This window comes from Nomascus leucogenys, chromosome 1a (genome assembly GCF_006542625.1).
Source record: "Nomascus leucogenys isolate Asia chromosome 1a, Asia_NLE_v1, whole genome shotgun sequence".
Lineage (NCBI taxonomy): Eukaryota > Metazoa > Chordata > Mammalia > Primates > Hylobatidae > Nomascus > Nomascus leucogenys.
In genome coordinates, this window is record NC_044381.1 from 90,683,142 (window position 1) to 90,698,844 (window position 15,703).

General features: G+C 42.5%; 1 protein-coding gene across 1 annotated transcript; it reads right to left on the reverse strand.

Moving 5' to 3' along the window:
• Window positions 1-668: 668 nt before the first annotated feature.
• On the reverse strand, window positions 669-5,836 carry GPR33 (G protein-coupled receptor 33). The gene is made up of 2 exons (XM_003263683.3): window positions 5,693-5,836; window positions 669-1,767 (listed from the first exon to the last, which is right to left on the reverse strand). The coding sequence occupies exon 2, from the start codon at window positions 1,759-1,761 to the stop codon at window positions 745-747; it is 1,017 nt and encodes a 338-aa protein (XP_003263731.3). The 5' UTR covers window positions 1,762-1,767; window positions 5,693-5,836; the 3' UTR covers window positions 669-744.
• Window positions 5,837-15,703: the final 9,867 nt, after the last annotated feature.

A 15,703-nucleotide genomic window follows, 5' to 3' on the forward strand; every position in this document is an offset into this window, starting at 1 on the left:
GCACCAGGAGTTTGGGACCAGACTGGCCAATATGGTGAAACCCCATCTCTACTAAAAATACAGTCAGCTGGGCATGGCTGGGTGCGGTGGCTCACGCCTGTAATCCCAGCACTTTGGGAGGCCGAGGCAGGCAGATCACGAGGTCAGGAGATCGAGACCATCCTGGCTAACATGGTGAAACCCTGTCTCTACTTAAAATACAAAAAATTAGCCAGGCGTGGTGGCAGGCGCCTGTAGTCCCAGCTACTCAGGTGCCTGAGGCAGGAGAATGGCTTGAACCCGGAAGGTGGAGCTTGCAGTGAGCCGAGATCGCACCACTGCACTCTAGCCTGGGTGACAGAGCAATACTCCTCAAAAAAAAAAAAAAAAAAAAAATTAGCCGGGCATGGTGGTGTACAGCTGTACTCCCAGTTACTTGGGAGGCTGAGGCACAAGAATCACTTGAACCTGGGAGGTAGAGTTTGCAGTGAACCTATACTGCACACTGAACTCCAGCCTGGATGACAGAGTGAGACTCTGCCTCAAAAAAAAAAAAAAAAAAAGAAAAGAAAAGAATCACATTTGCAGCTTGATCTTGCAAATTGCTTGTTTTCTTGCAGCCCTTTTATTGCTCAGAGATCTAACTATAGTACAGCCTAGTTATCTCTCTCTAATATAAGGACTATAGCATACAAAAGCAGAAGGTATATCTCTATTGGTATAATTGACCAAGTACATGTTTGCTTAAGAATCTAGAATTTAAATTTAGGCTTCTGAGTTTAGGTTTTGTGTCCTTTCTGCAGAAGAATCCTCACTAAATGTTGACTCAAACAGAGCAAGAATGGACTTCTTGAAGACCTTTTTGAAGTTCTCCCCAACAAATAAGTAGAGTGTGGGAGAAAAGATAGTATTGAAAGAAATGGTTAGCACTGTAAGTATCAAAGTCAACTCTAAAAGTAGTGACTGGTTCTTAGTGAGAAGTAAGCCCTGGTGTATATGGTAGGGCATCCAACACACAAAGAAAGAGATAATGGCAGTCATCATAACTTTGAAGGGCTTGCTGGATTTAAACAGGCCCCTCTCTTTCACCTTGCTGGCTACTCTTTCATAACAAAAGATGATGATGAAGAAAGGTAGAAGAAAGCCCAGCAAGAAGCGGCTGATGAAACAGGCCACATGAATCCGCTGCCTTAATGCTTGCATCTCCTTGCTTTCCCAGTTAGTAGACACAGCATAGTTATTTTGGCAAGTCACCTTTCCTTTACGGTCATGATGTGTCTCTCTGAAAATCAAATAGGGGATGCTGAGGGCAGCGGCTGAGATCCAGACTCCCAGGACAATGCTGAAAGCCCAGCGTGGGGTTCGGTGCTGCTGGGACCACACTGGGTGAAGAGTGAGAAGGTAACGATCAAGACTGATGGCCGAAAGGAAGAAAACAGAGGTGAACATCCCCAGAGACAAAGTGCTATTGAAGACCTTGCACAAGGCAGTTCCAAAGTTCCAGTGATTGTCTTGAAGTTGGGAGGTGGCCATAAATGGTAGAATCATTGTTGAAATAAAATATGAGAGAATGAGATGAAAAAATAAGAGAGTATTGACAGTCTGTTTCATCTTGAATCTTAGCACCCATAGATAGAGGCCATTGGTGATGGTACCAATTATAGATGAAATGTACAAAGACAGGGCAATAATCATTTTTGATGCAGGAGCTAGAAACTGAGTGCTGTTTCTTACTAAAGTAGAGGGATTGATCAGGTAATCGGTAGAGTTGATCAGATCCATAATGACCTGTGGAGTGAGAAACAGTGAAAATAACAACAAGAAAAAGCAAAAGAAAAGGTTAAATGTAAAAATTTAAAGAGTAATTTTTTTACATAGTGATACTTCTAGTCCAAATGATAATATTTTAACAGCAGTAAGCAAAATATTTCTGCAAATTAAATATTTTTCTAAGGTCTATACTTTTATGTTTTAATGAGGAATTAAGATCAGATGAATCTGAGCATCAAAAATAGAAATATATGGATGAAATGAAATAAATGTGAAAAAGAAGTAAATGTTGGGACATTTTGACAATTGTTCAGTAATTGGGTAGTTAAAAATCTATTTTTTTTTTCTGAGATAGGATCTCACTCTGTCACCCAGGCTGGAGTGCAGTGGAGTGATTACAGCTCACTCAGCCTCAACCTCCTGGGCTCAAGGACTCCTCCTGCCTCAGCCTCCCAAGGAGTTGGGACTACAGGTGCACACTACCAGGCCAGATAATTTGTTTGTTTGTTCGTTTTGTAGAGATGGGGTCTCACTGTGTTGCCCAGCCTGGTCTTGAACTTTTGGACTCAAGCGATTCTCCCGCTTGACCTCGCAAAGTGTTGGGATGACAGGTGTGAGGCACTGCGCATGGCCAAAAATCTTCTACTTGGACGTTAACCAGAAGTCTGACACTTTTTGATGGGCAAAACTTCTTGAATAAGGCAATGTAGAATGAGTCTTATTTGACTTGTGAGGGCAAAAGTAGCTAATGAAATGAACTTGAATAACAAAAATAATAGCAATGTTGCAAATTAGTGGTTATGGGTTTTATAATTAGATTTCTCTCATGAGCTAATTATATATAGTAAATACTATTATCTAGTAGTCTAATACTCAGCACATAACAGTAATAACTAATATTCATATGGGAGCCTAAGCCACCACAAGATTGTGAAGTACCTTCAGAATCGTCAACAAAAGAGGGAAGTGTATTGTAAGATATAGTAATTTTTTTTTTCGAGTCAGAGTCTTGCTTTGTCACGCAGGCTGGAGTGCAGTAGCATGATCTTGGCTTACTGCAACCTCTGCCTCCTGGGTTCAAGCTATTCTCCTGCCTCAGCCTCCTGAGTAGCTGGGATTACAGACACTCGCCACCAAGCCCGGCGAATTTTTGTACTTTTGGTAGAGACAGGGTTTCACCGTGTTCGCCAGGCTGGTCTCAAACTCCTGACTTCACGTAATCCATCCACCTTGGCCTCTAAAGTGCTGGGATTACAGGAGTGAGCCACCGCGCCTGGCCAAATGTAGTAATATTAATAGTTCATTCTTGAGGAGGGAACAAAAAGGAGAAAAGTCACCAAACTCATATTTATCCAATATTTGTGGTATGCCAGGAACTTTCTATAAAAATCATTTCTGGCTGGGCGTGGTGGCTCATGCCTGTAATTCCAGCACTTTGGGAGGCCGAGGCGGGTGGATCACAAGGTCAGGAGATGGAGACCATCCTGGCCAACATGGTGAAACCCCGTCTCTACTAAAAATACAAAAATTAGCTGGGTGTGGTGGCGCGTGCTTGCAGTCCCAGCTACTCGGGAGGCTGAGGCAGGACAATCACTTGAACCCGGGAGGCAGAGATTGCAGTGAGCTGACCTGAGATGGTGCCACTGCATTCCAGCCTGGTGACAGAGCGAGACTCCGTCTCAAAAAAAAAAAAAAATTGTGTTTTTCCTTGCAAAGCCTGTGAAGCAAATCTTTTAAACAGAGGGGAAAGTGAGGCTTTGTAGGGTTACACGTCTTATCCATCAGTATTTCCCACCATGCCTCCATTGTACCAGGTGGGAAACTACTACTGCTTTATATTACTTCTTTGAAACTCAGTAATTCGTGTGCAGTGTTTTTAATAATGCTCCATGAATCAGAGTGTTTGATTATCTAAAATATCCAATTTCTTGGATAATGGATCCCATGGTATCAAAAATATAAACCTGAGAATATTTTGGAAAATAGCTATTATAACAGAGTCATATCAGCAAATTGGTTTTAGATAAATTGGGTAAAGCAATGGAAATTACTAATGGTGCTTTTTTCCTCACTAAACAAAGACATTCTAAGAATATATACAGAGAAGTAAGATAATTGCTATTTGTTTTATTTTTATTTATTTTTTAGAGACAGGGTCTCTCTCTGTCACCCAGGCTGGAGTGCAGTGGCATGATCCTAGCTCACTGCAGCATGGAACTCCTGGGCTTCATCAATCCTCCCACCTCAGACTCCAGATAGCTGGGATCACAGGTGTGCAGCACCACATTTGGCTAATTTTAAAATTCTTTGTAGAGAAAAGGGTCTTGCTATGATGCCCAGGCTGGTGTTGAACTCCTGGCCTAAAGTGATCTTCCCACTTCAGCCTCCCAAAGTGCTAGGATTAGAGGCATGAGCTGCTGTGCCCAGCCATAATTGCTATTTAAAAATCACAACTTCCTAAGTTAATTCTGCCTTCTAAGGGAGTTGCAAAATTTTTCTCCAAAGTAGAAAAATGATTCTTCGTGAAAATACCTTAGTAGTCTTCTTTGGGAATAAAAAGTGGAGTCTGAAGCGTATGAAATGGGCAGGCAATGGCAAATGAAAGAATGAGAACCTGAGAGAGAGGCTTTGTGAAGGCCCTGGGACCTTAAGAAGAGGGTGGAAGACGAGGATGATTTTAAGACAGGCAGCACAGAAAAAAACTCAGCAGGATGTTAGGAGCCCTAAAGAGGAGAAAGGGTCAATGAAGTATTCTGAGCAGCAGAAATGACACAGGGGATTTAAAAATAGGAATGCCTAATAATTATAATCTATTTGCTATGCTTTAATATGGTATAGTGTCCCTTTTCCCCATTAACCCTCAGCTGTCTTGTGTTGGTGGTGGTTTAGGGGAATCAAAGTCTCTGTGGTGTTTTTATCCATGGAGTGTGTGTAGAGGTGTGTCTGTGATCAGTGTATGTGTATCTTAGTGTATCTGTGTGATCTCTGTGTATGTTTGTGTCTGTGGTCTTTGTATGTTTTTCTGTGGAATGTGTGTATGTGTAGTGTTTGTGTGTTTGTGTTGTGTGTGTGTGGTCTCTTTATGTGTGTGCATATGAGAAACTAGATACCTGAATTTTAGGAAAGATTTTTCTTTAAATTGCACATCTGAGCTCTAGAAGGACATCTGAAAGTAATGTAGAACATGGGCAAAATCATAGTAAAACTTTTCTGATCAATGTTGGTAGTGATTCTGAATATCATATAAAGTTTCCTAGGAATTCTGATTTATTGCACATAACCAGGAGATTTCTTCACCCTTAAACACCTTTAAAATGATTTGAAAGTACTTGAGAATAAATAAATGGGGCAGATCTCGGACTCTGGCATCCCACAGAGCTGGGTTTGTATCCTACCTCTATACTTACCAGCTCTGCAAGTTTAGACCTAACTCGTTGAGCCTTTTTCTCCTGCTAAGCCCCTCAGTTTTGTGTGTGTGTGTGTTTTTTTGTTTTTGTTTTTTTTTTTTCAGACGGAGTCTCTGTCTCCCAGGCTGGAGTGCAGTGGCGTGATCCTGGCTCACTGCAACCTCCACCTCCTGGGTTCAAGCGATTCTCCTGCCTCAGCCTCCTCAGTAGCTGGGACTATAGGCACCTGCCACCATGCCTGGCTAATTTTTGTATTTTTAGTAGAAACGGGGTTTCACCATATTGGCCAGGCTGGTCTCGAACTCCTGACCTTGTGATCTGCCCATCTTGGACTCCCAAAGTGCTGGGATTATAGGCATGAGCCACCGCGCCCGGCCACAAGCGGCTTTCAGGAAGACCCCACCTCCACTTGGGAACACTGAGCTGCTGGCGCAGGGGAAGGCCACAGGAGCCTCAGGAAGCTGATGTGCAATAAGCCTAGAGGGTCAATTCAGATGATAGCTCTAGGATAATCCTGCTAGTCCAGAGAATCTTACCTCGGAGCTGTGTCTTCATGCCAGATTGGTCTTGAGCAGGCCAAAGTGACTCTACACCATCAATCTTCTCACTAGGAACAGAGTGAACAAAATCAGTGACACTTTGCCTTCATTTCATATGTCTTTCTTCTTGCTGATGCTACTCCCCAAGCTTGAACTTGCTATTATTTAAATACTCAGGTCTTTTCCTCTTTTTGGTTCCTTCTTTTCTGTGGAATTTACTGCTATAGAGGTATAATTAGAGAAATGAATACTTCTTCAAACCATTTCTCCATTTTGAGGGGCATTAAAAAAAATCTGTAAGTGACCAAGTGCAGTGGCTCACACCTGTAGTCCCAGTGCTTTAGGAGGCCAAGGCAGGAGGCTAACTTGAAGCCAGGAGTTAGAGACCAAAATAAAAAGAAAAAACAGCTGGGCCTGGTGGTGCACACCTGTAGCACTAGCTACTCAGGAGGAGAAGCTGAGGCAGGAGGATCACTTGAGCCCGGGAGTTTGAGGCTGCAGTGTGCTATGGTCATGGTGGTGAATAGCCACCACACTCCAGCCTGGGCAACAGAGAGAGACCCTGCCTCTCTCTCTCTCTCTCTCTCTCGAGAGAGAGAGTGAGAGAGAGAGAGAGAGAGAGAATGAATTGCATAAGCTAAGTCATTTCATTTAAAAGGTTAATAAGCTTGTTTCAGGTGTTAATTCCCTTCTCATATTGGAACATCCCGCCAGGCACCCACTCTGCCTCAACTCTAGGGTGTTTATTAGCATATGGGTGGATGGTGTTGGGTATATAAGGAGGTGGTAAATATCAGGCAGGGACCAAAATAAACTCTGGAAATGAGCTATCTAATCTTGCTGGAGAGAAAATAGTTAGAAGGAAAAACTTAAGTACTGAGTCTCACATTAAAATGGAATTTATGAGGACAGGCCAGAGATTTATATTATTCAGTTTGGGATGATGAAGACTGACAGGCAGAACAATCTGCATTTGTATGATGGTTGTAGAACGATTGGAAAAAACCAGAATTGGTTACTACATCCTGGAAGATGATCTCATTATAAGGAATCTTCCAACACAGGTAATGCATTTATGAACCATTACTGACTGAGTTCTACATTTCCTATGTTTCTCTCTCTAATCCATCTCTGAAATGTTTTTTGGATCCCCTTCTGTGCTGACCTCAGTGTCCTGATTTTTTTCCTGCCTGGTTTCCTCTTCATCTCTTCATTACCAGTGGAGAAAATACATCAAAACCACCGTGCAGCGTTGGTGGTCAAGAGTTTAGGAATCAAAACCATTACCCAGTCTTTGTTAGACATAGAATTTTAAAACTTTCACTGCTAGATTGTAGCCTTATTAAAAATAGGCTTAAATTTCAGTTCTTAATTCATTTGTGGCTGTGACCTTCAACCTAAGAACTGATCTTTGCAGGTTAAGTATAAGTTTTCAAACCTGCTACTGTGTTTTAAAAGGAATTTTGACAGGCTTTCATACCCTTGGGGTTAATTCACAGATTTGGAAGCAATCTGAGATATTATTTGGTCTAAACCCACTAATTCTGAAGATTAGCAAACTGAGACTCAGAGAGGTTAAATGAATTACAAAAGGTTTTCACCACGAAAAGCTAAGGACTCCTTCTTATGCTATCTTCTCAATTAAAAAAAGGAATTTGGACCAGGTTTTTCCTCTTCTCCCCTCACTCTCTGTTTCTCAATTCTATAATTTCTAAAATTCATAAATAACAAATATATTAGGGACTAGTGCTTAACTTTTCTCCTCAAATATGTACTAGGGCTAGTACCACCATTAAATAGCCTAAAATTTGATTATTGTATAACTCTCCTCGGAAATACTCTTAATAGTGAGTATTTTCCTTCCATAGGTGATTAAACCAATGATACTAACAATGTTAGGAATATACGGAGTGTATTTGAGGAAGTAATTCTCTTCTGTGGCCTTAGTAATGTGGCTTCTTTCAGTTCACTTTTCATATTTCAAGTGAAGTCAGGTGATTTCAAGAAAGAACTTATGGAAATGGAAACAGTTTTTTTTTTTTTTTTTTTTTTTTTTTTTTTTTTTTTTTTTTTTTTTTTATTATACTTTAGGGTTTTAGGGTACATGTGCACAATGTGCAGGTTTGTTACATATGTATCCATGTGCCATGTTGATTTCCTGCACCCATTAACTCGTCATTTAGCATTAGGTGTATCTCCTAATGCTGTGGAAACAGTTTTATGTTGTTTTAATATAACCACCGTTTGAAGCAGAAATGCAGAAGCAGATGGTACTGCTGAATCAAATGTGTGAAAGGCTAGTAACTCATAGATGCATATAATTTCTAGAGTTGGAAGAGACCAAGGAGTTAAATTCATCTAACTCCCATTCTATAAGTATTTCAGATGACTGCAGTTGTATAAGTTATTTATGAATATGATTTGTCTGTTTATAAATGTTGTGCCTGTGTGACTGTCCTTAGTATACTTGAGTGTTTATGCTTGCAAAAATATGTATGTTATTATTGCCTATTTTATTGTGTAAAGTGGCCTATAAAGTGTTCTGTTGTTTTTGTTTGTTTGTTTTGTTGTTGATGCTGTTTTTAAGAGACAAAATGTCTCTCTCTGTCATCCAGGCTGAAGTGTGGTGGAGTGATCACGACTGACTGCAGTCTTGACCTCCCAGGCTTAAGTGATCCTCCCACTTCAGCCTCCCCAAGTCACTGGGACTACAGGCGTATGCCACTGCAGTGGGCTATTTTTCTATTTTTTGTAGAGACGAGGTTTCACTATCTTGCCCAGGCTGATACTGAACTCCTGGGCTCAAGTGATCCTCCTGCCTTGGCCTCCCAAAGTGCTGGGATTACAGGCATGAGCCACTTCACCTGGCCAATATGTTTCTCAAATAAATCTTTTAAAAATGTAAATGCCTTTAAAGAACTAAAAAAAATTTTTTTCAGAATTATTTTTTCAGAATTTTGATCTTTTGGGATTTCAACATTTGGGATTGTGGCCCAAACCCCTACAGGTAAGGGTTTAGCACAGTACCTGGCACATGGTATGTATTAAATATATGATAGCTAATGCCAGGTGGGGTGTCAGAGCCTTGCCACGGAGAGTGATTGGCTTGAGGGTGGTAAAAAGAATTTACCAGCAAAAGTATAGGTTTGAAAATGAAAGTTGTATTAGATGGAAAGAACACTGTGGCAGAGTGCAATGGGTGGGCGCTTCAGCAAGAGAGGACTGAGGGTGCTGCAGTGGATTTTCCTTAGGGGTATTTATGGACCTTCAAGCAGGAGCTTAAGTGTAATTTGGACCATATTAGTCACACAGGTCATGATAAATGATTACATTTGTAGACATTTTGGTGCTGCGACATCAGTAAGAATTGCACAATAAGTTTTGACATGCATGCAGTCTGAAGATCTATAGAAATTCTAGTTACTTATAAGTTTTTGGGAAAGAAGCCTGGTACTAGATGCCAGCTTTAGATAGGAAGGACATCTAATTACTTCTGAATTCCTCAGATAAGGAGTTTTGCCTCCAGATGGTCTGCTTGCTGACCACCAGGTGATCTTTGCTCTCCTCGGCTAACATTAGTATTATGTAAGTTGTAGTAGAGAACAGCAGCAAGTCCAGTGGGCTGGAGCAAATCTCTGAGCAATGCAATTCAAGAAACGTTCACTGAGTATCTATTGTATGTAAGACAGTATTTGAGACTGGGGAAAATAAAGTAAGTACTTCAAAATAATTGCCCTTAATGTTTGTAGTTATTAAAGATGATATCAGAACTCAATAGCTTAGGGATGTTGGGGAGGGCATATTCTGGGTCTTGGAAAGAGTATGCTTAAAGGCAAAGCTGAAGAGAGCAATGCTTCATTTGTCTGGCCTGGTTCTGTACTTTTCAAGATCACTTCTCACCACCCTCCATATTCCAGCACAGTGAGAGTGACAACGCAGGTATCACTCCAGTGCTTTCTAGCCTGGCTGAAGTCGCAGTCACCTGGAAATCTTTAAAAAACATACAAGGCGTTCCTGAGATTTCAGTCATGCAATATTTACCAAGTATTATTGTATTTGAAGCACTATTCTTGCCACTGGGGAGAGACATTGATAAGAGCTGTATTCTTATGGAGCTTACATTCTAGCGGGGAGAAGTGAGCATTAAACCAGTAAATAGAGCCGGATACGGTGGCTCATGCCTGTAATCCCAGCACTTTGGGAGGCTGAGGAGGGTGGATCGCCTGAGGTCAGGAGTTCAAGACCAGCCTGGCCAACAGAGTGAAACCCTGTCTTTACTAAAAATACAAAAAAAAAAAAAAAATTAACTGATGTTATGAGTGTGATGGCGGGTGCCTGTAATCCCAGCTACTCGGGAGGCTGAGGCAGCAGGATCATTTGAACCCGGGAGGCGGAGGTTGCCGTGAGCCGAGATCATGTCATTGCCCTCCAGCCTGGGCAACAAGAGCGAAATTCCATCTCAAAAGCAAAAAAAAAAACAAAAAACAAAAAAAACAAAGCAAAAAAACCAAAACAAAGCAAAAACAGTAAATAAACACATAAAGAAGAGAAACATCAGCTAGCACTACAGTGCTATGAAGAATATTAAAACATAGAAATGTGAGATCATCATGGCAGATGGGAGGCAGGACTAGATTGCAGCTTTAACTCGGAGGGACGGAGCGGTGCGTGCAGGCTCACATCATGAATTGTAGCTCCAGAACGACTGCAAGAACAAAGCAGGAATCCCAAGAGGAGCCACAGACCCTTGGAAGGAAGCAGACTGCTCCTGCAGGACCCAGGAGACACCCCAAATACTGTGAGTGCCCAAACTGCAGAAGTGGGAAACGGAGACCCTCCTCTCCAGGACACACAACCCCACTAGGGAAAACGAACATCTAGTTTGCGGGAAGTTTCACACCTCACCGGGAGCTGAGGCAATTTAGAGAGGCAAGCGAATTATGCAGTAGAGGAGCAGGAAAGGTCCTGGGAATTCGCTGGGTCCCCAAGCAGGCCTTTCCTGCCTGGCCCCACAGGGATCCTTTTGGGAGGGCAGCCAGAGGTGTGGGGGAGTGGGGTGGGGGATGCCACAGGGAGAAGGAAGTCTCCAGCTAAACTTTGTAACAATTTGAACTGGGCAAGAAGCCTCCTGGCCAGAACTCTGGCGAGGGTGTGAATCCAGCATCCAGACTCCACAGGTGGGGGAGGAACCAAACCCTTTTCTTTTGCAGCTGGGAGGCGGGTAGCCTGGGGCAAGTTCTCAAGCCCTGCTTGCTCACTGCCTGGAAACAGGCTCGTGGCTGTTAGGGATGGCACAGTGGGAATGAGAATGGCCCTTTGGATTGTGTGGGACCTGGGTGAGGCCTGTGACTGCCAGCTTTATCCCACTTCCCTGACAACCTGCATGACTCAGCAGAGGCAGCCATAATCCTTCTAGGTACACAACTCCATTGGCCTGGGAACCTCGCCCCCATCTCCACAGCAGCTGCAGCAAGACCCGCCCAAGGAGAGTCTGAGCTCAGACATGCCTGGTCTTGCCCCCACCTGATAGGCCTTTCCTACCCTCCCTCGTAGCTGAAGACAAAGGGAATATACTCTTGGGAGTTCTAGGACCCCACTCACTGCTGGTTCCTCTCCATATTACCACAGCTGATGCTCTCTGGAAAGCACCACCTTCCAGCCGGAGACCAACCAGCACAAAAATAGAACATTGAATGCAGATGGCCTAAACGCTCCACTTAAAAGATACGGAACTACAGAATGGATAAGAAATAACTCACCAACCAACTATCTGCTGCCTTCAGGAGACTCACCTAACACATAAGGACTCACATAAACTTAAGTAAAGGGGTGGAAAAAGGCATTTCATGCAAATGGACACCAAAAGCAAGCAGGGCTAGCTATTCTTATATCAGAAAAAAACAAACTTTAAAGCAACACCAGTTAAAAGAGACAAAGAGGGACATTATATAATGGTAAACAGCCTTGTCCAACAGGAAAATATCACAATCTTAAACACATATGCACCTAACAATGGGGGTCCCAAATTTATAAAACAATTACTAATAGACCTAAGAAATGAGATAGGCAGCAACACAATAACAGTGGGGGACTTCAATACTCCACTAACAGCACTAGACAGGTCATCAAGACAGAAAGTTGACAAGGAAACAATGGATTTAAACTACACCTTGGAACAAATGGACTTAACAGCTATGTACAGAACATTCCATCCAACAACCGCAGAATACACATTCCATTCAACAGCACATGAAACTTTCTCCAAGATAGGCCATATGATAGGCCATAAAACAAGACTCAATAAATTTAAGAAAATTGAAATTATATCAAGCACTCTCTCAGACCACAGTGGAATAAAACCAAAAATCAACTCCAGAAATAAGCTTCAAAACCATGCAAATACATGGAAATTAAATAACCAGCTCCTCAATGAGCTTTGGGTCAAAAATGAAATCAAAATGGAAATTAAAAAGTTCTTTGAGGAGCCAAATGAAGATGGCCAAATATGAACAGCTTCCATCTGCAGCTCCTAGCAAGACCAACATAGAAGGCAGGTGACTTCCGCATTTCCAACTGAGGTACCCAGTTCATCTCATTCAGACTGATTAGGCAATGGGTGCAGCCCACAGAGGGTGAGCAAAAGTAGGGTGGGGCATCGCCTCACCGGGAAGTGCAAGAGGCTGGGGACCTCCCTCTCCTAGCCAAGGGAAGCCATGAGGGACTGTGCTGTCTGACCCAGATACTATGCTTCTCCCACACTTTTTGCAACCCCCAGACCAGGAGATTCCCTTGTATGCCTACACCATCAGGGGCCTGGGTTTCAAGCACAAAACTGGGCAGCTGTTTGGGCAGACACCAAGCTAGCTGCAGGAGGTTTTTTTTCATACCCCAATGGCACCTGGAACCCCAGCAAGACAGAACTGTTCACTCTCTTGGAAAGGGGGCTGAAGCCAGGGAGCCAAGTGGTCTCACTCAGCAGGTCCCACTCCCACAGAGCCCAGCAAGCTAAGAACCACCGGCATGAAATGCTTGCTGCCAGCACAGTAGTCTGAAGTTGATTGGGGATGATGGAGCTTGGTGGGGGGAGGGACGTCCACCATTACTGAGGCTTGAGTAGGCAGTTTTCCCCTCACAGTGTTAAGGAAACTGCAAGAAGTTTGGACTGTGCAGAATTCACCGCAGCATGGCAAAGTGGCTGTGGCCAGACTGCCTCTCTAGATTCCTCCTCCCTGGGCAGGGCATCTCTGAAAGAAAGGCAGCAGCCCCAGTCAGGGGCTTAAAGATAAAACTCCCACCTCCCTGGGACAGAAGGAGTGGCTATGGGTGCACCTTCAGCAGACTTAAACGTTCCTGCCTTCCAGCTCTGAAGACAGCAGTGGATCTTCCAGTACAGTGCTCAAATTATGCTAAGGGACAGACTGCCTCCTCAAGTGGCTCCCTGACTCCTGTGCCTCCTGACTGGGAAACACCTCCCAGCAGGAGTTGACAAACACCTCATACAGGAGAGCTCTGGCTGGCATTAGGCAGGTGCCCCTCTGGGAAGAAGCTTTCAGAGGAAGGAGCAGGCAGCAATCTTTGCTGTTCTGCAGCCTCTGCTGGTGATACCCAGGCAAACAGAGTCTGGAGTGGACCTCCAGCAAACTCCAGCAGACCTGCAGAAGAGGGGCCTGACTGTTAGAAGGAAAACTAACAGACAGAAAGCAATAACATCAACATCAACAAAAAGGACACCAACGCAAAACACCATCCAAAGACCATCAGCATCAAAGATTAAAGGTAGATAAATCCACAAATATGAGGAAAACCCAGCACAAAAATGCCGAAAATTCCATAAACCAGAATGCCTCTTCTCCTCCAAATGATAGCAACTCCTCTCCAGCAAGGGCACAAAATGGGACGGAGAATGAGTTTGACAAATTGGCAGAAGTAGGCTTCAGAAGGTGGGTAATAACAAACTCCTCTGAGCTAAAAGAGCATGTTCTAACCCAATGCAAGGAAGCTAAGAGCCTTGATAAAAGATTACAGGAACTGCTAACTAGAATACCCAGTTTGGACAAGAACATAAATGAACTGATGGAGCTGAAAAACACGGCAAGAGAAGTGAAGCATACATAAGTATCAATAGCCGAATTGATCAAGCGGAAGAAAGGATATCAGAGATTGAAGATCAACTTAATGAAATAAAGCGTGAAGACAAGATTAGAGAAAAAAGAATGAAAAGGAATGAACAAAGCCTCCAGGAAATATGGGACTATGTGAAAAGACCAAACCTATGATTGATTGGTATACCTGAAAGTGATGGGGAGAATGGAACCAAGTTGGAAAACACTCTTCAGGATATTATCCAGGAGAACATCCCCAACCTAGCAAGAGAGGCCAACATTCAAATTCAGGAAATGCAGAGAACACCGCTAAGATACTCCTTGAGAAGAGCAACCCCAAGACACATAATCTTCAGATTCTCCAAGGTTGAAATGAAGGAAAAAATGCTAAGAGCAGCCAGAGAGAAAGGTCAGGTCACCTACAAAGGGAAGCCCATCAGACTAACAGCAGATTTCTCTGTAGAAACCCTACAAGCCAGAAGTGAGTGGGGGCCAATATTCAACGTTCTTAAAGAAAAGAATTTTCAACCCAGAATTTCATATCCAGCCAAACTAAGCTTTATAAGCAAAGGAGAAATAAAACCCTTTACAGATAAGCAAATGCTGAGGGATTTTGTTACCACCAGGCCTGCCTTACAAGAGCTCCTGAAAGAAGCACTAAGTATGGAAAGGAAAAACCAGTCCCAGCCACTGCAAAAACATACCAAAACATAAAGACCAATGACACTATGAAGAAACTGCATCAACTATTGTGCAAAATAACTAGCTAGCATCATGATGAAAGGATCAAATTCACGTATAACAATATTAACCTTAAATGTAAATGGGCAAAATGCCCCAATTAAAAGACACAGACTGGCAAATTGGATAAAGAGTCAAGACCCATCAGTATGCTGTATTCAGGAGATTCATCTCATGTGCAGAGACACACATAGGCTCAAAATAAAGGGATGGAGGAATATTTACCAAGCAAATGGAAATGAAAAAAAAAAGCAGGGGTTGCAATCCTAGTCTCTGATAAAATAGACTTTAAACCAAAAAAGATCAAAAAAGACAAAGAAGGGCATTACATAATGATAAAAGGATCAATGCAACAAGAAGAGCTAACGATCCTAAATGTACGTGCACGCAATACAGGAGCACCCAGATTCATAAAGCAAGTTCTTAGAGACCTACAAAGAGACTTAGACTCCCACACCATAATAGTGGGAGACTTTAACATCCCACTGTCAGTATTAGACAGATCAATGAGGCAGAAAATTAACAAGGATATGCAGGACTTGAACTCGGCTCTGGAGCAAGTGGACCTAATAGATGTCTACAGAACTCTCCACCCCAAATCAACAGAATATACATTATTCTCAGTGCCACATAGCACTTATTCTAAAATTGACCACATAATTAGAAGTAAAACACTCCTCAGCAAATCCAAATGAATGGAAATCATAAGAAACAGTCTCTCAGACCACAATGCAATCAAATTAGAACTCAGGATTAAGAAACTCACTCAAAACTCCACAACTACACGGAAACTGAACAACCTGCTTCTGAATGACTACTGGGTAAATAACAAAATTAAGGCAGAAATAAATAAATAATTTGAAACCAATGAGAACAAAGACACAGTGTACCAGAATCTCTGGGGCACAGCTACAGCAGTGTTAAGAGGGAAATTTATAGCACTAAATGCCCACATCAGAAAGCAGGAAAGATCTAAAATTGACACTCTCATATCACAATTAAGAGAACTAGAGAAGCAAGAGCAAACAAATTCAAAAGTTAGCCAAAGACAAGAAATAACTAAAATCAGAGCAGAACTGAAGGAAATAGAGACACAAAAAAACCCTTAAAAAAATCAATGAATCCAGGAGCTGGTTTTTGAAAAGGTTAACAAAATAGATAGACT

Coding starts and splice junctions, on each gene's coding strand:
- GPR33 (XM_003263683.3), bottom strand. CDS start 1,761: ATGGATCTGATCAACTCTACCGATTACCTGATCAATCCCTCTACTTTA.